We start from the raw sequence: 26,691 nt of genomic DNA, 5'->3' as shown, positions 1-26,691 counted from the left end.
CTGTGCCTTTACATTTTACATATGAGGTTGGATCCTGCAGCAAGTGTGAAGATTATCTCAGCATTTCCTTGCCTCCCAGAAGATCCTTTCACACATACATGCCCCAAATATTATTCCTAGGGTCATGGCAGAAAGCATGTAGCTTTAGGTAGACAGAAAGCTATGAGTGCCTACAGCGAAAGACGTGAAATTTTCCACTCTCTGCTTTTTTCGTCAGCGGAACTATGGCCATGGATGAACCCCTTCCTCACTATAGCCCATTCCCTCATGAAAAGGTTTTTCTGTTTGGGTCTCATGGTTCCAGGAATAACTTATTCAGAGTTCAAAAGAGACTTCTAGGGGGAGAAGAAAGTCTGTATTCGCCATGCCTTTTGCTGGCATTTGTGGTGTCACATAGCTATGATTTCATCTTCTTATAATGGCATTGAAAGAAATCCTTCAGTGTAGGTAAGTCTAAGGTGATGGATGCTCTTTGGAAAAGAAAATCCTAACTTTAAATAGTTTCAGGTGGGTAGCCATGTTAGTCTGCAGGAGAAGAACAAAATTCAAGTCCAGTAACGCCTTAAAGACCAATTGTGTTGGTCTTTAAGGTGCTACGAATACTAAAATTTTGTTCTGATTTTAAGTATATGCTGATGTGACCTGAATTGGCTAAGCAGAAAAGACGTCTGGGCGTTGTAGCAGATGGCTTGTTGAAAATGTCAATTCACTGTGTGGCAGTGGTAGAAAAGGCAAACTTCATGCCAGGGATTATTAGGAAAGGGACTGAAAATAAGATGACCGGTATTGTAATTCCTTTGTACAGGTCTGTAATGCAGCCTCATGTGGACTATTGTGTACAGTTCAGGTCTCTATATCTTTAAAAAGATATTGCAAAGCTGGTAAACATATAGAACTGGGCAACCAAATGAGCAAGGACTTGGAACACCTTTCCTGTGAAAAAAGGCTAGTCTGGGGCTTTTCCCCACCCTCCAACAGGAGGGTAAGGGGATCTGCAATCGTAACCCTATGTTCCCCCTTAGCTGCCATTTTTCTATTCTGAAAAGCCCTTGTCGCCGTCTTCTGCATCCTCTCAATTTTGTCCATGTTCTTTTTGAAGTGAGGCCTCAAGAACTGCACACAGTAGTCCAGGTGTGGCCTGACCAAGGCAGTATAGAGAGGGACTATGACCTCCTGAGATTTCGATGCAATGGCCATGTTGATACAACCCAAGCCTGAGTTTGCCTTTTTTGCCACTGCATCACACTGACCGCTCATACTTAGTTTACAGTCCACTCTTACCCCAAGATCTCTTTCGCATACACGACTACCCAGAAGTATATCCTCCATCCTGTATTTGTGCTTCACATTTTTGTGGTCCAGATGTAATACTATGCACTTATCTATGTTGAATTGCATCCTGTTCACAACCACCCACTTCTCCAGAGTATTCAGGTCTTGTTGAATTTTAACTCTATCTTCCTAGGTGTTTGCCACGCCTCCCAATTTGGTATCATCAGCAAATTTAATGAGTAGCCTGTTTACCCCTTCATCCAGATCATTGATAACAATATTGAAAAGTACCGAGCCCAAAACCAAGCCCTGTGGCACTTTACTGGCATCCCTCCAATCTGATGAAACGCCATTGACCACCACTGTTTGGGTGCAGTCCTCTAACCAGTTCCCTATCCACTGAACTGTCCTATAGTGCAGTCCACAGTCTTCCAGTTTGCCTATCAGAATGTCATGGGGAACCTTATCAAAAGCTTTACTGAAATCCAGATAAATCACGTCAACAAAGTTCCCCTGATCCAGTAAGCCGGTCACTTGATCAGAGAAGGAAACCAGGTTGGTCTGGCAAGATCTGTTAGGAACAAAACCATGCTGACTTCCCTGGATCACTGAGCAGTCCTTCAGATGCTTACAGATCGATCCCTTTAAAATCTGCTCTAATATCTTCCAAGAAACAGAAGTCAGACTGACCAGCCTGTAGTTTCCCGGGTCATCCTTCTTCCCTTTCTTAAAGATTGGGATAACACTCGCTCTTCTGCAATCTTGTGGCACATCCCCAGTCCTCCAGGAGGCCTTGAAGATGATGGACAGAGGCTCTGCAAGTTCTCTAGAAAGTTCTTTGAGCACTCTTGGGTGCACACCATCCAGCCCAGGGAATTTTTAATCATCCAGTGCAGCCAGGTGCCTCTCCACAACCTCTTTGTCAATGTCAACTAGCCCCCCAGGTGTCCTGTCATGTCTACTACCATCTCTAGATGGGCTCCAGTTCTTCAGGGAGAAAACGGAGGCAAAAAAGTCATTGACTGTCTCTTTTTTCTCTGTCCTGCATCAGAGTTTCTCCATCTACTCCCAACAGCGGTCCAATTGCCTCTTTTACCTTGTGTTTGCTTCTCACATAACTGTAGAAGTTTTTTTATTGTAGCGAGCCCTCCTGGCCAGACCCAGCTCGTACTGAGCTTTGGCTTCTCTGATGGCTGATCTGCAGTACCTAGTAACCCTCATATATTCCTCTTTAGAGGTCTGTCCTTCTCTCCATTTCCTGAACATTTCCTTTTTCTCCCTTAGCTTATTCTGGAGCTCTCTGTTCATCCACATCGGTTTCTTGGAGCCCTTACCATGTTTCCATCTTGCTGAAATAGTGAGGGCTTGAGCTTGCAAAAGCTCATGTTTGAGAAGAGCCCACCTTCACTCGCTCCTTTCCATTCCAGCACACTCCCCCACGGAATGACTCTCATCAAGCCTCTGAGTTCATTGAAGTCAGTCCTACGAAAATCTAACCTACGAGTCTGGCTACGAACTTCCTTGGGCCCCCAAAGCAACTGGAATTCAAGGAGGACATGGTCACTTCCCCCTAAGGTCCCCACCACCTTCACCCCACCTACCAATTCTTCCCTGTTGGTTAATATTAAGTCCAGTATGGCCGAGCCCTTCGTAGCTTCCTCCACCTTTTGAAAAAGGAAGTTATCAGCCAGGCAGGTCAGGAAGTTGCGTGAGTCTTGTAGCTTTGCTGAACTTGTCTCCCAGCACACTTTGGGGAAGTTGAAGTCACCCATAATTATAAAGTTTTGATGTCTCGATACTCTACCAATCTGTTCAAGGAGGGCAGCATCCATTTCCTCTCCCTGGTCAGGCGGTCTGTAGCAGACTCCAACAACAATACCCTTTGTCCTTCCCTTTTTTCCACCCATATACTTTCCACTGTCAACCATATTCTCCAGAACTTGCTGACAATCAAGACTTCTCCTCACATACAATGCCACTCCACCTCCTCTTCTACCCTTCTGGTTTTTCTTGAACAACTCGTACCCATCCACTACCATATTCCAGTCATGGGAATCATCCCACCAAGTCTCAGTAATTCCTACTATAGTGTAGCCCTCTGCTTGCAAGAGAAGCTCAAGCTCTTCCTTCTTATTACCCATACTTCAGGCATTGGTATATAGGCACTTGTAGCCTTGTACCTTTGTTTGATCTGTCCTACCCAGGTGGGCCCCCGCTGTTATCACTTCTTCATTGAAATCCCCACGTTGATCGTTCCCTTCTCTTTGCGGCATCAGTTTAAAGCTCTCCTGATGAAGCTATCCAGGTTCTTTCCAAACATTTTCTTCCCTGACCTTTAGAGGTGAAGCCCATCATGTGCCAGAAGGCCTTCTCTGAGAAAACTTACCCCATGGTCCCAGAACCCAAAGCACTCCTGGCAGCAACACCAGCTCAGCCAGCGCTTCACCTCAAGTATGGTTGCTCTCTTTGCATTCCTCTTCCTTTGAAAGGAAGGATAGAAGATAATACCACCTGTGCCCCCAGTGTTTTCAACTGCCTTCCAAGAGCTTCATAGTCCTCTTTAATTCTTGCAATGGTATTCGCAGCCGTGTCATTTGTTCCCATGTGAACCAGCACAAATGGGTACTGATCAGTTGGTCTGATCAGTTTTGGCAGTTTGTAATATCCTGAATTCTGGCTCCCGTCAAGCAACACATCTCTCGGAGTAGGGGATCTGGCCTGGACACATGATGTTCCATACCCCTGAGCAGAGAGTCCTCAATGACCATCACCTTCCGTTTTCTTCCACTTCCGTGCGGCCACATGCCCTCTTCACTCCCTCCTCCAGGTTTTTGTGGTTTTCCTTCCACTCTTGTCTCCATCACCATCTCAAGCACCTCAAAACGATTCTTGAGCTCCAGTGGACCAGAGTGTCACGTTAGTCCATGTCTTCCGGTTTGTACTGCAGAACTAAGAGGAGGCTCAGAAGGGAGAGCGACTCTTCCTTCTCTTGGCCTTATTTCTTCATGTTTGTGCAGAGCCCCCAGGCTCTTCTCAATAAAATCCTCCCCTTTCTTGATTTCCTGAAGGGTGGTGATCCTCTCCTCCAGGCTCTGAATCTTCTCCTCCAAAAGTCTGACCAGCTTACACTTCTGACAAGTGAAGTCTGTCTTCTCTTCTGGGAGGAAAACAAACATGGCACACTCTATGCAGGTGACTGGAAAGGGGCCTTCTGTTGATATCATCGCCTTTCCAAGAGTACTCTTCTAGCTGCAGGTCCATTTCCTTCTCCTTCTCAGAGCCCAGATGATGGCCAACGGTCTGGAATCCAATTGTTCATTGCACATGCTGGAGGATTGGTTGTCTACCCCAGTTTTAAGCAATGGAGCCCATTGTTCTGTAATACATATCTCTGTTTTATTTTGCAAGCAAGCAGTCTTTAAGCTGCTGCATCTTTAATGGCAAGGAAACCTGCCAATAGATTTACAGCAAACAAAATAAAGTATTTCTTCACAAATGCATAATTAATTATGGAATTCACTTCCTTGGGAGGGAGTGCTTGACTTAAATATCTTTTAAAATGTTTCGATAGATTAATTGACAATAGCTTTGTCAACAACTATCAGCCATGAATAAAACCTCCATGTTCTGAGCACCAGATGTTAGGAAAAATAGAAAATAGTATTATCTCTCCATGACATTCTTGTAGAATTCCCAAAACCACTGAATGAGAACAGTTGGAGAAATGAATTGGGGAAACTTTAATCTGATTCAGCAAAGTAATTCTTGTGTTCTGAATTTCATAAAATATGATACTGTCATTCCTAACTTTAATATTTGGTACTGTTAAGGGAAGGATGTTCTAATGTTTTTTTTCCAGTGGCTGAGATATGGAAAGTTCCAGTTCCACTAATGAAAGGTGCCATCCAGCAGCTCAGAGAATCGAGATCTGGCAGAAGAGGCGTGTTCTAAATGGTGATTTATTTGCAGTCAAGAAGCAATTTCTCCCTATTGGATTGGTCAGAGGTTGTGCATCAGTTTGTCTGTGCATTGATTTTTTTTCCTTCCGTGGTTTGATTTGCTAGTTTTACTAAATTCATTCTTTCTTCAGTGGAGTAGGTGGGCACCTATGATATAACAGGATGACAAAGCTTGATTTTTTAAATATTTGTTTAACCTAAGTTGCTCTGTTTGTTTTTGTGCCCCTCCCCAAGTACTCTGGTAGCTTCTTTCACCATATCTTCTGCAGTCCTAACCATGTAAAGTCAACTAGTGTTATTTTCCTCCATTGCAGATTAAGATCAGTCAAGTCCCTGTGCAACCGAACTGCCTGGCTTGAACCAGACACACTGCAAGTCATAGCTACATTCTTAAATATTGCATTGCTCAAAGCAAACAAGAGAGTAAGACTTAAAAGCAGCAGGCAGGGATATGAGGTAGATTGGCCTTAATACTGGTAATCTATTTCTCAGAGCTGGGAAGTCTGAGGTTTTCATGATTCTGATAAAAGGCTTTTGGTCCCACGAAAATTGCTCCAGGTATCTATCGGTTTAGTCTGACCTTGGGAATGTCACTTTTATCTGCAGTCCTAAAAACATCCACACCTTGGTAGCCCCCAAGTCGGAACTGTATCACCTCTTTTGTTGTCAGCACCTTCTTACTAGCTCTGTCAAAATGATAACACTGTGCTGTAGCTGGAAAAGAAGAAAAGAAAATAGTTCTGCTTTTACATCTTAGACTTCTTTCAGTATCCCATTTTCAGAGTTAATCAAAGCTTTTAAACACACACACACACACACACCTGGGAGTCAAGTTCTTTAAGACTTAAGCCTCATGAGCTGAGAGATGGGGCCTTAGCCCTGCAGGCTACTTTTTAGTAGCACAGGTATTCCATCCTTGGCAGTGCAGAAGAGGATTGGCCCCTGCAACTGGCAGGCAGTTGTTAGCTTTGGGGATTGTCTGTGCCTGGAATAAGTACTGGGAATTGAGTACTGGGAATGTGGACCTCTGCCCATGTTTGGTGAACAGTGCGGTATTTTCTGCTGGTTGCAACTCAAAATCCACCCTTTGCCCATAATTCAAGCTTCTGGCTCTGGCTCCAGCTCAAGTCCCCCACATTCATTTCTCTCAAAATGTACTAGGAATCCTGGTTTCCAACTATAGTATGCATTTTCTTTTCACTCTTAAAAACCCACATCTAGATGGCAGATTCAAAGTGGGTACCATCACATATAAAGAGAAATTTATGAACATACGAAGCTATTTTATAAGAAAACACACCAGTACCAAGGTCAGTACTGTCTACTCTGACTCACAGCAGCTCCTCAGGGTCACACACAGAGGTCTTTCTTATCCCATACTACCTGATCCTTTTAACTGGAGTGCCAGGGTGTTGAACCAAGAAGGTTTTCCACTAAGCCAGTGCAGAAAGACCCGTGTACCTTCTTCCCATTGGTTTTCCCTTGGGGAACATGGATCTGGGTTTATATCCCTTTGTACAAACTGTGCTCTGTTGGATGGTCTCGCTTTCTATCCTGCTAGAAAAGGCATGTGGGTTGCTGAAGCTGGAGTTTCTGGCAAGCACATGAGACCCTGCTGCCTGTGTCATGACTGTCCATTTTAGCTAAGGATTCCGTTTGCTAAATAGAGATTATTCTAGTTGAAGGATACTGGGAGCCAAGTGGGTCTGAGCAGTCTGTAAGGCCATTTTTTGGGGAGAGGGTTTTTAATGGGAATTTAACTGCAAGCATATTCTTGGGGAGAGGGCAGATGGGGTTTTACTGTATGTTGCATGCTTTTCATTTTGGGATCGTAAGTAGAGATGGGCACGAACAGAAAAAAAAAACCCGAACATGATGTTTGTTGTTCATTGCCATCCATGAACAGGGACTCATGTACAACCACGAACATGGCCCTGTTCACGAACATGTTCGTGGTTGGCTGTTTGTGGGGGCCAGCAGGCTCTCTTCCAGCCATCATCCAAGTCAAGATCCCTACTGCACCACTCCCAGAAACCTGACCTGAGCAGGCACCAGGAAAGGTACTAATAATAAATAATAGCTTGGCCCAGAGCCTGGCAGCAGCCCTGGAACTTGAAGGGGTAGATCCCTATCCCACCACACACAAAGAAAATTCAAGTTCCAACGCACTCTATCAAAATGCCAACAGCAACTGTCTCTCCACTGTCTGCAAAGTCAGAGCTGGGAGCCCCCCTCCCCCCTGGTCTTTGCTCCCTTGTTGTAACAAATTTGGAGCTCCCCACTTGAAAGGAAAACCTGCCTATCAAGCTAAATTGGGCTTAGATTGGGGTTTCCAAGGCAACAGCAGGAGTTCAGACAGAGTTCAGACAATCCCTGCCTAAGTTGCCAAGGGTGCCAGACTATCTGGCTTGACGAACAGCAAGAAACAGCAACGAACAAGGCTTGCAACGACTACCTGTTCGTTTAGAATGGGGCCTCACAAACAGCTTGTTCATGAACAGCAGATTGGGGTGTTTGTGGGGGCGTTTTTTGTTCGTATTGCTGTTCGTGCCCATCTCTTATCATAAGCCAACTTGAGCCACAAGCAGAAGATGGGGTGTAAATATCTTGATAATAAAGATAAATAAAAATTGTACTTACTATATACCTATTAAAATGCCACAGTGCTCTATCCACATAAACAAAAAGCAATCATGGGGAGGAAGATTTTATTTCTAGCACTTATATCCCAGTAAGTAATCAAAATAAAGTAAGTAAAAATATTAAACACATTTTTTTTGCAATTATAAGAAAGGAAGAACAGCGAAAATAGCTGATATTTACATGCAGCTGCTGTCACATTTTTTTACTTTTTAACATGCAATTTAGTTTAATATTTTGAGTGGTTTAATTTTCATTTCACTTTATTCTGTGGCCCCAAACTTGCAACCTGTTCCTTATCATTCAGGATGTTTTATCATACTGCAGGGCCGATGACACAAAGCTGTAGCAAGTGATAAACCAAGACTGTTGAGAAACACAGACCCCAGTGTAGGCTTTTGAGGCCTACTCATTTCTTTGTGCTGCTGCAGGGACATCTCAGCCTCTGTATGGTGTTGCTGAGCTTCACAAAGACATTTTATGGGACTTGATGGGGGCACACTATTGGGAAGAATGGGTCCACTATGCCACATCCTAAGATATAGTCCTGGAACCAAGAACAGCGATAGATACCTACCCCAGACAGAACTGGATATGCGATAGATACCCAGCGATAGATACCCAGACAGAACTGGATATGGGTACTTGCCACAGTTCTGGCTTTTAAAAATGCAACCTAAAGTCATCTTTTCAAGATGGTTTACAAAATTGAATTGTAATATTTTAAAAACGATATTTAATGTTTTCACTATTTCCTGGCCTATAACTCTCCCTCAACAACCTGTCCCAGCCTTTTCTCCCTGTCTTTCCTCTCCCAACTTCCCTTGAATTGCAGCTTCCTAGAAAGCACACATTTCCAAGGAGCCCATCACTGTGTTGAAGAAGGAGGAAGGAAGTGATCTGTGACTGTACAGATTTCTCTGGTGGCTGATCGAGTGTATGATCACAATGGCTAGCACCAGCTGCTAAAGGCCTCTTGTGTACAGGCACAGCTTGGCAGCAGGTTGTACTGCACAGATTGATACTAGCACTTTGTGGCACGTCTCCTGTGCAAATGCCTTTGTTGATGACTTCTTTGCCCCAGAAGAGGTTAAGGAGTACAAGAAGTTCCAATATGCATTAATTGATTGATCTAGCATGTTTTTATTACAGCTTTCCTTCAGGGAGCTCAGGGCAGCATACCTTGTTCTCCTATCTTCCATTTTATCTTTACAACTAGGGTTGATAGGCTAAGCCTGGCGCTTGTTGGGAAGGCTGAGGACAGGGAAAAGGGGGCCATGCATGTGACATTGGCAATACCACTGTATCACTTCTGGTATCTGGAAGTGACAAAGGGCAGCTCTAGGAATCATCAGTTTTACCATAGAGTTTCCAGCAATTCCTAGAGCTACTTCTGTCACTTCTGAGGTTGTGCCATAGTGATGTCACTGGGTTTTTTAAAAATTTCTCCCACTGCTGAGGAGGCCTGGCAAGGCTACTCACAACAACTCTGAGTTACGTTGGCCCAAAAGAGAGTGCATGGCCCAAAGTCACCCAGTGAGCTTCATCATGGCCCAGTGGGACCCTGCTTTTGTGTAGAGTCCTTTAGACTAATGATACCATCCATATGTGATATCTATTAGGTGACTGTATATGAGCATAACATCTGCAGAATTGGGGCCATCTCCTTCCTTCTTTTAGGCACAGTTTTCTGGGGTGGGTGTGTGGGTTGCACCATCCATAATTGCAGTGCAGTGTGAAGAACAGGCTTTCCAGTTGCCCACTAGTAGCGGGCAATCTCCTATGGGTTTCCCTTGTTGCCTGCCAATCGTTGGTGATCGGTGGGAGGTGGCAACCCTCCCCCCTCTGACAATTGCTCACCACTAGCAGGAAACCTGGAAAGCACACACTGGGCGCGCTCCCAGCGGGGTGTGACAACGGCTCTTGCTGAACTGCCATCACAGCGGGCATGCTGCTGCACATCGCTGAGGCCAGTTTTGGCCCCAAACAGGCTGAATTGGCTCCATGCAAAGCGTGGGAGCGTGCCTGTGGTTGGCTTGATGACATTGCTTTCCAGAAGTGATGTCATTGCACTTTGTCAGGAATGTGCATGCACAAACCACGCAAGAGAGAGGTAAGTCTCAGCCCATCCCTCCCCCTTTGGCCAAGAAGGTATAGGGACCTGGGAACCCTAGTGAAGAATACTGCACAATATTTTAGTCCTGTTTACTGCCTGGCCATGGTTCCACCCAATCTACAACGAAAGCTATTTCCACCCACATTTACTGAATTTCATTTAGTGGAATCATTACTGACAATATTTACAATATAAAGAGAAATTGCCGAGGTTATGATTTCTTCTCTTCCTGAAAATTAATAGTATTTTCGTTTGAAGTAGCTACAGAAGGAAGAGCGTGCTTATGATTAATCTCTTCAGAGTAGCTATGTTTAGACCTCTGTTTTTATTAGAACAGGCCATCAGGTTCATAACAACCCTTCCATTCTAAGCTAGAAATGCCTAGGGGGAGGAGGGGAGGAAAGAAGCATCCGCTTTAAACATGAGCTGATTTTCTTCCATTTTCAAGATAAAAAGAAACGGGAATTCTGATGGTGCTTCAAAGCATTACTACTTATCGGAGGAGGGGGGATCTAACCACAAAGACTATTTTCCCCCTTCTCCCTTAATTAACAATGGAATATAGGACTACATTTTATAACGTATTTATAAATTCCCCCAAAATATGGTACAGAATTACTGTTCTTTCGGGTGGCGTTGGGATTTGTGTTTGGATTCTTAAGTGTGTAGTTGAGTAGCAAAAAGCAGCTAGCCACAGCCTTAGAGAAAGGAGGGGACTAATACCCCCCTCCATGCCATTTCCCCGAGTGGGAATGTCTCCCATCCTCAGAGCTGCTTTAATCCCTAGGAGCAAACATAGATCTATTTGGCTTTCCTTTTTGTTCTTAATTGCATCTGAACATAGCCTTGCAGGGGGGAATAGTGTTGGGAAAAATTACCCCTCTGTTCCCCGGCATTATGATTCTGATCAATACCCCCCCCCCCCGCTATTTTTCCCCACTGAACAAAATGCCTAGAAATCCATGCTCATATCTGCATTGGGGCCCTATTCGCATTTCATCAAGAAGACCTTGTGACTCTTTGAGGAAGGAAAGAATGAATGGAGTGGGAAGGGGTATAGCTCAATGTCAGAACATCTGCTTGGCATGCAGAAGGTCCCAGGTTCAATCCCCACCATCTCCAGGTGAACAGACCAGGTAGTACATGATGTGAAAGACCTCTGCCTCAGACCTTGGAGAGCAGCTGCCAGTCTGAGTAGACAGTACCAAACTTAATGGACCAGTGTTCTGACTGAGTATGAGGAAGCTTCATGTGCTCATGTATGAATGTTGCCTTTCTCATCCCTTCTTCCTCAGAACCCTCTGGTTGAAACATAAAGTGTATGTAGAATGGGGCAGGTGAGACTTTATTCATGGCAAGGTAATCCTTATTGTTTCAGTCTTCTTGGAACCTTCTTCAGTCTTCTGGGTGCTGAATTTGCAGCCCAGAGCTGATGGGGGACATGGCGACAAACATACACGCACACATTTGACTGGAGTGAAAATGGCCGAAACTGTATTAAATTACAGCTAAGAGGAGCAATGGCAATGTGTAGGGGTCAGATCCCAAGCATTGTCTGACCCACCTGCCAGCTGATGTTCCCCTGCCCCCTCAGATCACTGCTGGGGGGGGGAATCTAGGGGTGACAGCAAGTGGGAGATCATGTGAGTGTACACTCCACGTGACCCCCCCCCCCCCGGCCACATGGGAGTGAGTATGCCCTGGCAGCCCCTGAGCTGGGCATGCACCACCGTAACTCACTTCCAAGATTCCTTATGGGAATCTCCTTAATGGGGAGACTGGGCACTCAGGCCCTGCCTCCCCTCAAAGGGATCTGATCCCAATACCAGACCACCAGACAAAGTTGTGACGAAAAGGAATTTACAAAAAGCGCAATGATACCCCACATGCAAAGCCAATCTAAGACCCCCAAATGTAGAGAGGGCTGGGTGGGATTCGCCAGCCAAGAGCGAAGTGAGGAGAGGACCCTCTAGTCAGCTGCCAGACCAGAGGGAAAACTACATCCCTCAGGTCTGATGCCAGGCCCTGCCTTGCTGGCAAACCCCTGGCTGTCCTGATTGGGCGGCCAGGAAGTTTGAACTGATTGGCTGTGGGCCCACACAAGAAAGCCGGCTGGGCCTGCAAACATGGCAGCCACCATGCTCTGCGCCCCTCCACCACCCCACAGGCTGCAACCCGGGCTGCCTAAGTAAATCTGGGGGCCGTAGTTTTTCAGAAGTTAAGAGATTAGTTGGAGTATAAGTGGGCAGATCCTTGGAGTTTCTAACAAGTCTTTGTTTCAAACTGTGTATGTAAAAATATTGATAAACAGTTTCTAAAGTCAACAAGTATGGTCTATATTAAGTATAACTGAGGGGAGGGGATGTTAGGCAAGTGTTGACATTGCAAATAATGATGTCGTACAATCCTATATGTAGGCGACAGTGAAATTTGAACCATGAGCAAAAAAAGGGTCAGTAACTGAATGTCAATCTTTCAGATTCCTACTTTTCATATTTCCAGTAAAGATCTTGTTGTACTATATCAGTAGCAAAGTCTGTTAAGATGATTTGCAAATTGTGCCATTATGACATTCAAAATTTAATGTAACAGAAAAAAATACACTTAACTAATGCTAATTCACAGCTAATTTTAATTTTCATTTCCCATTCAGTTTACATAAAATGCACCATAAGCTTCAGCTATTATCTCAAAAATTCATCCTGGGCTGAAACTGCCTTTTAGAGATAATTCACAAGAATTATTCATGGAAAGCCAACCTTATAATTAATTAAAATATATCAAGAACTCTGTTTGATTTAAAATATGCTCTTTTGTTGGTACTAATGTAAATAAAATTGCACCCTTCCAAATTACCACTTGATATAATAACAGTAAGTGGGGGACCTTCCATTGTTCCTAGGGGGGTACATTTAACAGAATGTTTAATATCTTCTTAAAGTTCTTGAAGTCCATGCTGCATTAGTATGTTGCCATTCTTTGTGGATCTGATAAATTAAAGAGAAGACTTAATGAAAAGAAATCAGGGGTCAGTATATTACATTTTATAAGTTACAGGGTACTAGTTCCTGTAAATACTAAGAATTTTGCAACTCTGCCTAGAAATCCCATGAGTACCCTGTTAAAATTTTGCACAGCTGAAGCAAGGGAAACAAAGTTATTCCATTACTTTTGCATAGCCTCTTATTTATTTGTTCTTCATGCATGTAGGTATGTCCATATTTTGGCTGTGCTATATATATTTCTTGTTAGCAAATCAACTATCTGATCAGGTAGAAGAGAACAGGCAAAATGTTTGTGATTATTGCTAAATGGCTGTTTCGTTCTAATCAGCTCCATACGCTTCTTCCTTACAAATTTGTGTCGCTGTCCATGGTGGCTCCACTGTATTCCTCAGTGGTATAGTGTGAATGGAATTGATGAACCATTATAGTATGGTGTCCTCAAGGCCAATGATGTAGGCAAGAGTCCAAGTGAGGTCCTGATATTACTGCCCTCTCAACCCACATTGTCTTTTATGAAGTGGCAAAGTGCTGTACGGGGTGTGTGTATTCTTAAACCTGTACTTTAAGAATATGAACTGTATCAACCCCTTAAACTGATGTAAGCTGCATTCTCCACTGTCACCCGCCATAGTGCTAGCCACAAATGAAATGCCATAATCTTCTCTATCCAAGTGAATTATGTTCATTCATTTCTTATAGAGGGGAAGTGAAAGGTTAAATAGAAGCCCCGTGGCGCAGAGTGGTAAGCTGCAGTACTGCAGCCCAAGTTCTGCTCACGACCTGAGTTCAATCCTGGTGGAAGCTGGGTTCAGGTAGCGGGCTCAAGGTTGACTCAGCCTTCCATTCTTCTGAGGTCAGTAAAATGAGTACCCAGTTTCCTGGAGGTAAAGTATAAATGCCTGGGGAAGGCAATGGCAAACCACCCCATAATAAGAAGTCTGTCAAGAAAACGTTGTGATGCGACGTCCCCCCATGGGTCAGTAATGACTCGGTGCTTGCACAGAGGACTACCTTTTTTTACCTTAAATTGTTAAATAAGGTGCTGTTAAACCTTCCTTCTTTACCAGGAAATGCCAGTATCTGGGGTAGTGTCAGGTTTGGTTCCCAAACAGCTTTATCCCAGATATTGCCCTATGAAATTCAATTCAAATTCACATAATTTGAACATTAATTGTCCAGCTCCTTTACGTACATAACCCTGCTATTGGTCTTATTTCAAGGTCACATTAGAGAGTGGGTACAAACAGACATGATGAAGATCATGTATTTTCATTACATAAAATAAACAATAGGGTATGTATGCAGCCCCAATTCAGATTAGAGCCAATTTGAGGCCTTGATGGTCTCCCGTCCAAATACTAACCAGGCTCACCTGCTTAGCCTCCAAGATCTAACAAAACTGGACTCACCTGGGTCATCCAGTTCAGGGCATTACATAAATTACAGTGCCATTAAACAACAATTCTCAAGATATTTTTCATTGTTTAAGAAGGAAGTACAGTTTCTCATTTAGAATTAAACAGACCAATTGCTGCACGTATTCTGAACCTGAGTACTCTGCTCAGTGTCAAAGTCTGAGTAAGAAACTGTAGTTAGTCTCTTGCCTTGAAAACCCTAGCAGGGGTCATAATGCCATAAGTCAGCTATGACTTGACTGTACTTTACACACACAATTTATGTAACAACAAGGTCCACATAGTTCACCAATCAAATCAGCATTATGGAAGTGTCACACACTAGCTTAATCTATGAATTCCTGAGCAATCCCTAGTTCTATCCACTAGATCTATCTACTAGATAAGGAGGATCTTTTCAAGATAGAACTACCCCCCCCCAAAGACCCAAACTAGTTTCAATCACCATCTTCACATGACAAAAAGAGACACTGATCACATCTTCAGCCCCTGGGAAAACATCTCTGTAGGCCTTTGAAGAGCTGCAGTCTTCTTAGTATGATTAGAAACTTCAGGTCCTCTGGCTTATAATTCTGAAGTGGCACTACTGTTTCATATCCATAGTTCTCTGTGCAGAGTTTTTGATCCTGTCTGATGTTTGTGGCTACTGCTAGACATTACTAGAGATGAGCACGAACTGGGAAAAAACCAAACTGTGCAGTTCATGGTTCATGTGTCGCAAACCATGAACTTTCACAAACCTGCCCCAGTTTGCAAACCCAGTTCGTCCAGTTTATGAAAACACCACTTCCGGGTCAGCAAACCATCACTTCTGGGTCAGCCTAAGGTCTGCAGAAAGCCCATCCCCTGTTGCCTAGGAAACTGATTGATCGTTACCACGCTGTCTGCAGTGACGAACCAAATAATGAACCAAACAAACCAGCCTAAAGTTTGTGGCGGATCATCAGAAATGGGCTCTGACAAATCGCCGGTTCGCGAAACACGAACCAGTCTGGTTCATGCCGAACTTTGGTTCATATTTTGGTTTGTGCCCATCTCTAGACATTACTCATTACTGGTCTTGTGTTTACTACTGTCTTCATTTGCAGTTTAAAGAGAAAAAATATGTATCTTTTTAAAAAAAGTTTTAAAAGGAAAGATCTATAAAGCGTTTTAATATTCTACCATGTTTTATGAATGTGAATAAACATGGGAGGCAAGCTAGGGTGTGGCCAATCTGGACAGCCGGAACTATGTCACAGTAACGTCAAGACTGGACTACTGTAATGTAATTTACATTGGTCTATGTTTTGTTTCAGCATTGATTGCAGTTTAGTATTCAGATTTATCCTTGCTTTGCAAATTTCTGTTACACTGTGCAATCCTGCCATGGGGGGGGGGTGTATGCCCCCAGGTTCTGCTGATTATCAACTGGCCACCCTACCTCACAGATTTGCTGAGGCTGGAGGGTTGTGCAATATATGTGTGTTGCTGTTTTAATGAATTTTACTGATGTTTTTATATTTTTATGCAACCCTGTTGATTTTATTCTTGGTTATGATCCGCTCTAAGCCTGCTTGTGGAGTGAGTGGAATATAAATTGAATTAAATAAATAAATAAAAATAATCCTCCTTGAGTTACAGTGAGAAAGACGGACTATAAATAACATGAATAAATAACAAATAAAATAAAATAAATGATGTCATATCCACTGTAAAAAGGTCATGTGAATTCAGTTTAGATGAAGGTGACTAACATTTTTCAAAGCTCAGTGAGGCTGATTTAAAAGCATTCTCACTCCATTCAGTACAAGCATATATTAATTTTCCAGAGTAAATAACCCTATGTAGTTGCACTAAAAATTCTATCTTCATATGATTATTTTGAATTTAAGCACAATGCTGTTTGTGATTACTAAATATTATGAACTTGGAGTCATCATTACTCTGTTTTAAATACTGAATATTATTAAAATTCTGATGCACTTATTTGCTATTAGCCGTACGTGTTTTGTTGTTGTTGTTATCTGTTGAACGATTTAGCTGCCAAAGATTGATTGACATTTTTTTAACTGAAAGGATCTCTCTGTATCTATTTACCTGACTCTCCTTCTGTCTCTGTCTATCTGACTCTCTCTGTCTTTCTGTCTCTGTCTGTCTATATCTTTTCAAGGAGTCACTTAAGTTTACATGAGACAAGTAAAACAAAGCCAGTTTGCATTATGGTAATAAACAATCCAGTGACTGAGCAGCTGAAAAGCTTGACTGTATTCTCCAATTATATGGTTTAGACTACCATTTTCTGGAGTTGTCAGTGGCTAGTCAATCTTTTGTCCTCAAGATCTTAAAGAGCATTGGAAACAACTCTGATCCCATATACTGTCAGCTGCAGAAACTGGTGAAACTGACCTTATCTCCTCTGTCATTGATGTTGATTCAAGTATTGTAATAATACCAGGAAATATTTGATACAACATTATTGTAATCACGTTTTTTCTCCATGTTTTCTTTCAGTCTGCTCCCAGTACTCAAGAGGAGTTTTTGCCATTTTTGGACTGTATGATAAAAGATCAGTACATACCCTGACCTCATTCTGCAGCGCCTTGCACATCTCCCTCATCACGCCAAGTTTCCCTACCGAGGGAGAGAGCCAGTTTGTGTTGCAATTGAGGCCTTCCTTACAGGGAGCACTGCTAAGTTTGTTGGGCAATTACAAATGGAACCGCTTCGTCTTCCTTTATGACACTGATAGGGGTAAGTTGATGGCAATTCCTTTACTGTTTAGCTGCCATGAGGAGCATTTAGGCACCTTTGATAGGAAAAGGTACTTGGAAAAAGCTTTGCTCTCACAATGAAGTTGTGAAAACTAGGGTAGTTTTGAAGGCAATCAGCTGCGCATGACCATCCTGAAGTATGTTTTGGTGGCCCACAGTGTCACGCTGGCAGCATTTGCCATACCCATACCTGGGGGCGAGGGGGCTGGAGGATATGATGTTATGAATGTCTGTTGTAGCTGTGTTTCCCAGGATGTAAATTCTTTACTTATCTTCTTAGACTATGGTTGCTCCTAGCTGCTGGGAAAGGAACCCACTGAACCTTGAACCTTATGGCCTCTCCTGTACAGTTAGTTCCCAGCAGATTTAATCAGCTTCTAGAAAGGGTGGAGGGAAATGTTAGTCTGTAAATGATATAGGTGCTTGATATGTAGGCATGCCTTATTCCTGAGAATGAACCCAGTAAGATCATGAACTAGCAACTTTTCAATAAAGCTCTTTACTAACAAATAGTGGAGTCTTTTGAAGGTTACTCAGCAGATCCTTACACATGGAGTCTTTTTAGATATCTGAGCATTTTGTTTCCTTCTGTTATATGATTGGTGGATACAAAAACAAGCTTTAAAAAATAAAACCTGCAAAAGACTCCAAAATGAAAATGAAGACTTTTTTTTTAAAAAAAGGGGCAGCTAATCTGTTTGTCTTTCCATGATTTTTAAACTCACGTTCTAACTTTTTGTATGGGTTAAATGAAGGTCCTTCACATTGATAGTTAATAATTCCAATGGAAGAATGGCCATGGTTAAGCATTTCTATGTCAAATTAATTTCAATCTTAGGGTCTGGAACATTGAAGGATATAAAAGTGGTGAAATCTGGCTGCATCATGCATAGATTCAAAAGCAACCTATTGTCAGGATGTCTCCTGTCATACTCTGCAAGACCTGTGTACTGTTTGATTCTGTTTGATTCTGATGTTGGAAGCTGAAGCTGTTCTGTGCCCAGAATGTGAAAGCATGAAAGCCTGCTGTTACCTCAGCAGTGTCTCTTTCGGCTGAGAAGCTGGGCCTCATGGCCTTGGGGTTTGTAACACATCATCTCTGCTTCGGCCTGCTGCTCATCTGTTGAACTTAGCTAGCTGTTTCCTGAAGAGGGTGGGGACTCTGGGGATTAGGGCCGTTTCCAGATGGCTTACCTGCACCAGGTACGTCGCGCCACATTGCGGGGAAAACGCAAAATATCACATTTTCTCGCACGAGTTTTGCGCGATGTCACGCAAAGCTCACATGAGAAAACGTGATATTTCGCATTTTCCCTGCAATGTGGCGGGACGTGCCGGGTGCAGGTAAGCCATCTGGAAATGGCCTAGGCTGTGCTTAGAATCCTATATATGTTATGTGCTTGTTGTGAAACACCATTCCTGGCAAAGGAATGATACTAGTAGCTTATCAATACAATTGCTTTAACTCATGCAGTTCCTGGACTCGTGCAGTGAAGTCATTGAGAGTTACTTGGCAAATGTGCTCATTTCATGCTAATTTTGCATCACCAGTTACCTGCAGCCCTTTCTTACTGTGAATCATTTGATTGATTGATTGATTGATTGATTGATTATATTTGTAGCCTGCTCTCCCTGCAAATGGGCTCAGAGTGGATCACATCAAAATTACATTTATGTTAAAAATGTAACATTAAAACCAATAACTATTAAGTCATAAAAATGACTCTAGATGGCTGCCCATTTTCCCCAATCCCAGTAAAACATGTCCATGGGGTGTTTCTGTGCAACTCAGTATAGAAGTATTTGTCACAGTGTACCATTTAGTCTGTGGCCTGCTGTTTCTGTCCCAGACTGTTTCTAAAATGCTCAGATAAGTTTGCTTTGAAAGACAGCTATATAAAGTATTGAGCCATTGATGTGTTTGTTCATTTCTGCGTTGCAATCTATTCTGTGATCAAGCTGCAGTAATTAGGAATCAAACAGGTGGGAAAATAAACAAACAATTGCAATGTGTTTTGTAAATTATTCTTCAGAAATTGACCTCAGCAACTTGGAAACCATCAATGTGGTTTTTGAAATGGAGATGATACAGAAATTATAATGCCGTGATTTCATTCGCAGCACTCCAAAGGGTTGCCGTGTTAGTCTGTGGCAGGGAAAGCTATGAAGGATCATGTCGCATCTGAAAAGCTAGCAAATTGTTTTTGTCTACCAAGGACTGTTTTCTCAGTCTGACAAAGTCACTCTGGACCACTCATGTCACAATACATTTGTTAGGCATGGATCCAAAAGTGGTTGTCCACAGTGGAAGGAGGTGGCATTTTCGCCAGTTCCCTCTCCCACTGCAGACCCCTCCTTTGCCCCACTCTGTTACTGATGTGGTCTCCTGTTCTCCCAGCAGCAGCATTTTGGGGGTTTTTGGAAGCTGCAGCAGGAGGTGGTGGTGGTGGGAAAATGTTTACTTTGGGTCCAACCTGTAGTCTTTAAAACATCACAAGACTTCTCAAATCATGTAAAAAATTATAAACATTTCATGTTAGAGGTTTTTGACTGTTTGCAAACAAGTTAGCTGCTCATCACCAAAAAAAAAAAAAGTAGGGTTCACTGAAAACAGTTCATTCCTAGGCCCTAGGTTTCCCAGTTGCCCACCAACTGGCAATGAGTTTGTTCCATTGACAATCGGTGGGAGGTGGCAAGCCCCCCGGAAATAGCCCGCCAACAGCAGGCAACCCAGGAAAGCGCATACCAGGTGCACTCCTGGTGGGGTGCAGTGACGTCACTTTCTAAAGTGACATCATGACACTGGCCGTGGGCATGCTCCCGTGATTCACTGGGGCAATTGTGGCCCCAAACAGGCCAGAATTAGCCCTGCACAAAGCGCCAGAGCACGCCATGGCTGGCATGATGACATCGCTTAGATCATGCAAGTGACGTCATCACCACACACAAAGCATGAGGTAAGTGCCAGGTGTCTCCCCCCTCCCGCCAGGAGGGTATAAACATCTGGCAACCGTACTAGGCCCTGACCCTGCCTCATTCACCTTCATTGCTGAGGAGCATTTTGTTAAATAGGCTGGTTGCTATGTCCCCTTCACTTTCACAAACCAATAGGCTGGAACAAACTGGAAGTCAGTTGAGACTAGTGGGAAGTGCTATTGGCCAGGAGTAAAGCTGGCTCAACTAGTGGCATCTGACTTGCTTTAAACAGAGTTGTACTTTCCTTGAAGGGTCAGATTTGTCATTTGGGTACCCTTGGATTCAGTCTTGCTTCTGGTTGGCCAGGTTGCAATAATGCCTTTTGACAACTTAAACTGGTACACTAACAGAACAATCCTAAGCAGAGTTACTCCAGTCTAAGCCCATTCAATGACTTCAATGGGTGTAGACTGGAGTAACTCTACTTAGAATTGCACTGTAACTGCAGCTGTTCCAGGAGAAATGGCTACAGTCAGATATGCTCTAGTAACTGCCCTATTAGATTACTCTGTGTGGGACTAGAACTCTGAAACATCTGCTAGTTCAAAATATGGCCACAAATACAGAGGGAAATCCCTCGTGGTACATTACAAACAACCTTCCAAAAATTCAAAGTGAACTCATTTCATAAAGTGCAATAGTGTTGATGTGCAAAAGTGGTTCAGTTACAATTCATAAAGAGCATAAATATTACATAAATATCAATAAATAGAAAGTCAATAAATGATACACTGATACAAAATAGTCTTGGTCATTGAGAGATGACATCCATATTAGCGTTTATTGGGCACCTGGTCACAGCCTCCCTGGTGTTGGTTGGAACCATGAGATTGAGCTGAGTGCAATCCACATAGTGGTGGCAACTCAGCCCAAATCTCTGGATTATTTCTCCCAGTGGCTTTATATAGATACTGAAAAGCATGGTGGGGGGGGGGGGGGGCAAGACAGAACCTTATGGAATCTCTGAGGCCAGAGGCCAGGGGGTGGAGCAGCACCGCTCTCTGAAACCTACTTTCAAGGGAGGGTTGCCAAAACCACCGCAGGTTAAAAAAAAACTACTGCAACAATGAAACAGTAATGTAGAATACAGTATCATGGCAGAAAAATTAATATAACACTGGCTTCTATTAACTGGAATCTGAAGAGGACTGCATAGCTGGTTACCTGGCAAATAATGAACAGACATTTGGGACAAGAAACAGTCCATACTGAAACATATTAAAATCTCAAAATGATCTTCAGGGCCACCAGTTTGGGCCCCTGCAGGACGTTTAGGAACTCCAAAATGCTCCAAGGTTTCTGCTGTACTTAATTGCTCCACTGTATTACATTCTTAATTAAATATACTCAGCTGGATTTTAGATAGCCTTTGAGTTTTGTGAATGAGGCTGGGACTTGGATGCATTTTTTTCAAACAGAGTGAAAGACTCTGTGCAGAACTTGTAAGACTGTGAAGGGTTGCCAGGAGCTATCAGGAAATGTGTGAGAATAGGAAAGGAAGTGTTATATTAGCTGAGGAAACTAGGCAGGAAGGACTGATCAGTGAACTTAACATTTTCGTGGCAGAATTTCAGATTTATAACTATTTTGAAATTTAAAGCAACCTAGTTGTTCTCAAAACATTCAGGCTCCTTCACTTCTATGCCAGTGCTGAGTTGGATTAATATGAAGAGTATATCTTAGTTTGGAATCTCATTTTAAACCTGGTTCAGGCTATTGCGTGGTGTGGGCACACTGTGACACAATTTGTACTTGGCTTGGTATTTCCAAACTTTCTTGGTGAGCATTCAGATTGTAAAATAGCCTGGGGTACTCCCCCTGGCCTCGCCACAGCTCCCTGTCCCTTAGAAGGGTCAAAACACACGATACTCATGGGCAAGTGTTGGATCTTGCAATGATCCCTGGGAATTGTAGTTTAAAAAACCATCGTCTCAATGTGATTCTCAGCTGGGGAGGGAGGGGGAGTTTCTCTCTCTCTCTCTCTCTCTCTCTCTCTCTCTCTCTCTCTCTCTCTCTCTCTCTCACACACACACACACACACACACACACACACACTTTCTGTCTTTCAAAAATCCTCTGCTTGGGATGGAGGTGGCTGGGGGAATGACATAACAAGAGACAGAAAAAAAGCTGAGGAGTTTTGCGAGCAAGAGAGAAGTTCGCCCCTCCTGGCAGGGAATCACAGCTCGGATTCCCCCCACCCCACCTCCATCTCTGAGCTGAAGCAAAATCAGTTGATTGGATTTTTGAAAGAGAATCAGTCTCTCTTTGAGAGAATCTCTTTGAAAGACAATCTCTTCAGTTGAGCAGCTGCTCTTTGCAAGAAAACCCACTTCACTCAGAGAGGACGGGGAGTTTAGACGACCATTCCCAGCAGAGATTGTGGGACCAATCAAGTGCTCTTCACATGAAGTTTGTCTCATGTGTTCTGACCCTAAATCTTATTACTGCAAGGGTGAGAGAACCTGTATCTAGGTGTACTGGCAGAAGCTACAGAGGGCAGCAATGGAAAACTCATGTTTAAGGTGTGAATGCCCCATTTCTGCCACTTGTCCAAAGCAGAGAATGCTCATGAGCAATTTGGGGAGCTTCATTGGTAAATATGTAGTTTCCCATTGCCTCTTAACTCAATGAATTCAACAGGGACACATCCGCAGTTCAGAGGAAGCATGGTAAACTTAATTTATAAACCATTGTTCAACTACAACATTTATGGTTAGTCCACATGGGCCTTAAAGATACAGTCTCTTCCATTGGTGTTTATTATTCTTTTAACGTTTTACTTTGTGAGCTGCCTTCAACAGGCTCTAGGAAGATGCAGCATAGAAATATTCTAAGTAAATAAACAAACAATGCACTGTGTGAAGAAGGGCCCTGCAGATGCACTGGTCCAGATAACTAGAAACCTCCACATGTTGACTAGTATGTCGGCTCACTGCTGGAGGTGTTTGCCCAGGACCTACTTAGCATCTGAACCAAGCTTTAGTTTCAAAGATACGCAGTTGATGGAGTTGACTTCAGTGGGTTTCGAATGGTATTTACTCTGGTCAGAATTCCACTGTAAAACTCACAGAGAGCCAGTTTGGTGTAGTGGTTAAGAGCACGGGACTCTAATTGGGAGAGCACAGTTTGATTCCCCACTACTCCACTTGAAGCCAGCTGGGTGACCTTGGGTCAGTCACAGCTCTCCGAAACTCTCTCACCCTACCTACCTCATAGGGTGATCGTTGTGAAGATAATAATAACATACTTTGTAAACTGCTCTGAGTGGGCATTAAGTTGTCCTGAAGGGCGGTATATAAATCGAATGTTATTATGTTATTATTATTATAGAAACTCTTTAAGAGAGAATGGAGGTTTACAGTGAGAGCCTGTGAAGTGCAATGAAGTATTATGGCCTGCAAAATCTGAGTGGCCTTGGACAAGCTACAATTTCTACTGGCCTCATTTCCTCATTTCCTCAATGGTTAAATGGAAATAAAGGTAAAATCAAAAAGAGTCCAGTAGCACCTTTAAGATTAACCAATTTTATTGTAGCATGCTCGGGGGTCACAGTTATGCGACCCCCGAGCATGCTACAATAAAATTGGTTAGTCTTAAAGGTGCTACTGGACTCTTTTTGATTTTGCTACTACAGACTAACACGGCTAACTCCTCTGGAAATAAAGGTGACATGCTTATTTGTGATCCTTCCAAACTCTGAGAAGTATGGGGACATTAAGAGTGTTGTAGCAATTGTTAATAATAATAAAAACAATCTCTTCAGAAGTGATTGGATATTCAGGAAGTTTACAATGTCACAAGCACTTCATTTGGAAACGGAGGAGGGTTTTGTTGATAAAAATACTGAGGATGACTGGGAGTAAACCCTCCAGAATACTTAATAGAGAAATAACTACAGCATGGCAATACAACTGGATGTTAGTGCTCAGTGTAGCACACCACAATTTTTTTTTTATTTTTAAGGAGTAATTGGAAATTTGCTCAGCTTAAAAATAAAGTGTCATATTGAGCATGAAGTTGGAAGGCCCTAAACATGAAGTGGTGATAAGTGGAAATCTGATGCATTTGGCCAGGTTTTTACAGGCAGGTTCTGAGAGGTTTTTTTGCTTGTTTTAGGTCTACTTAACATGTGATATTTTAGGCTTCAAACGGCAGCTGCTCTGGAAAGCAAACTCTACTGAAGCCAGATTTAAAATATTTAAAAAGCACATGGAGAAAGTAAAGGGAAAACATAGTTGGTTAATAAATAATCTAGAGAACGTGTTCCTATCAAGTGTCTTAAGATTGATTAAATGTATTCAAGGAATGAGAAAAGAATATTAACACGTTTGGAAAGGATCCGTGTGTTATAGAAGACAATACATTTGACATTCCTATGCAGAACTGTAGTGCAGCGAAATGTCATTTTTGGACTAGATGGTCTATATGGCCCCTTCCAACTCTATGATTCTATGATTCTGTCTTTGAATAGTAAAAAATATGGGTGACTTCCCTGCTTTAAAACTGTTCATACTTTAAATTTCTCGGTCCTGTGCTGTTTATATATACTTTAATGATAGGATTTGTTGGCAGTCTTTCATTCATAGGGTCACCATAAGTCGGAAGCAACTTGACGTCACCTAACACACACTCATAAGCTGTAGGATCTGGTTACTGTAGGAGACAGGATCCTGGGTGGAACAGATTCAATAAGGCTGTTTCATGTTTGTGTTAACATGGCGTATTTTTTTGAAACAGAACTGTGTGTTTCCTTCATATTGTCCATTCACATCATCCGCTTTCAAAAGTTATGTATGAATTGTACTATTAATAACTAGAGACCAATCTGTTGTTTGTACCTGGGATCAGAAATATAACAATGCTATTATCAATTCTACATCCTTTATCTTATATTTCAAACTTTCTGTAATGCATATAGGGATATCTGGGATATCTGTAATGCATATATTTATTGATTTGATTTGATTTGATTTGATTTGATTTGATTTGATTTGATTTGATTTGATTTGATTTGATTTGATTTGATTTGATTTGATTTGATTTGATTTGATTTATACCCCGCCCTCCCCACAAATGGGCTCAAGGCGGCTAACAACCTTCGTAAAACACAGTGAATCAATCAAAACCATAAAATCAATAATAATCTTTAAAAGTTATTAAAATAGTCCAGATGCAGGCTATTTAAATAAATATTTGGGAGTCCATATATGGGCATAGCAGATGGCCAAGGGCAGCCCCAGAAAAAGTGGTGGTCTTTGATGGAAGATGGGGGACACACGCTGGCACTCTGCTGAAGGCCCGGCGGAACGTCTCCGTTTTACAGGCCCTGAGGAACTGTAACAGGTACCGCAGGGTCCGAATCTCCAACAGGAGAGCATTCCACCAGACCAGGGTCAGGGCAGAAAAAGCCCTGGCCCTGGTTGAGGCCAGACGGATGTCTTTCTGGCCAGGGACCACCAGGAATTGCTTGTCTGCAGAGCACACACCTTGCAGGGGGCGAAATGGAATATAGGGATATCTGGGAATTATGACCTTCAGTGCTAAAACTAATTAGTATGTGGATAAGTGTACTGAGTAAACAGCTACATTTGCTGATGACATTATAGTACTAAAAAAAATCCACTGTCGTTTGGTTGTGTGATTATGCCATTTATCTGGTGAAGAAAGCTTGGCTCTCGAAAGCTTTACCCTAAAAATCTTGTTAGTGTTTAAGGTGCTACTGGACTCAAATCATGCTGTGCCATGATAATAATCGGTATGCGCTTGGTAACAATGCTTCAAATCTGCTTTATAAAAATTGCACATCTGCTTTTGCAGATAAGCATCCCAAACATTCAGTACCAGCATACAGGAAGGTGGAAATATCCTGGAACTAAAGGGATATGTTTCACACACCCTAGGATACATTTTGCTCTGTGTATTTGAGAGAGTGAATAAGAAACAAGGATGGTTTCTAAGATGAATGTGAGTATCCTATTCTAGGGACAAAAGCAAGCAAGCAGGTGCTTGATGTACTCTCTGGATACCAAATGTAGTCTAAGTGTTTTGTTGTGCCAGACACACTCCTTCATGATATAAGAAGTACAGCTGGATTCGACTGCATTGTCTGTCCTTCATCAAGGTATCATTAGAAGCATATTGTTGGTTTCCAGGAAGTTATTTCAGAGTTACCTCATTGGCATGGCTATGGGCATCATTAGTAAAATGAGGCTATTCAAGGCCACTAGTAAACTTAAGGTCAGTAACACTGGCTGACAGACAGTTGATAAATGAAGCATCCCGCATAACAGGCACCCAAGGAAGCCCCCCAAAGAGTCTAAGGAGGAAGCCAGCCACACATCCAAACTCGTATGCTTTAGAATTTTATTTCACTGTGGACATCTGAGTCCGGCAGCTGCTGTATTTAGCCTTTTATGTGGCCACAGGTGTTGGCTTCAGCACTGGAACACACAGTGGTTGGAGACAAAGACGGGCATAGTGGCAACTGCCAGAGGCTGGCAGCAGTGCCAAGTAAACATTGAATGTAAAACAAATGTATGTGCCAATGGGCTC

The 26,691-nt window shown here is 42.7% G+C and overlaps 1 protein-coding gene across 3 annotated transcripts in view; it reads left to right on the top strand.

Moving 5' to 3' along the window:
* GRIA4 (glutamate ionotropic receptor AMPA type subunit 4) overlaps positions 1 to 26,691 on the top strand; it is a 292,202-nt gene that overhangs the window by 106,822 nt on the left and 158,689 nt on the right. For all 3 annotated transcript variants that reach the window (XM_054973264.1, XM_054973263.1, XM_054973265.1), the window contains exon 3: positions 16,901 to 17,140. In XM_054973264.1, the coding sequence (XP_054829239.1) occupies positions 16,901 to 17,140 (240 nt within the window). The remainder of the gene's footprint in view (positions 1 to 16,900; positions 17,141 to 26,691) is intronic.

This window comes from Eublepharis macularius, chromosome 3 (assembly GCF_028583425.1).
Source record: "Eublepharis macularius isolate TG4126 chromosome 3, MPM_Emac_v1.0, whole genome shotgun sequence".
In the NCBI taxonomy this organism is placed as follows: Eukaryota; Metazoa; Chordata; class Lepidosauria; order Squamata; family Eublepharidae; genus Eublepharis; species Eublepharis macularius.
The sequence above is the reverse complement of the archived record's forward strand: the minus strand, read 5'-3'. Positions and strand labels throughout refer to the sequence as shown.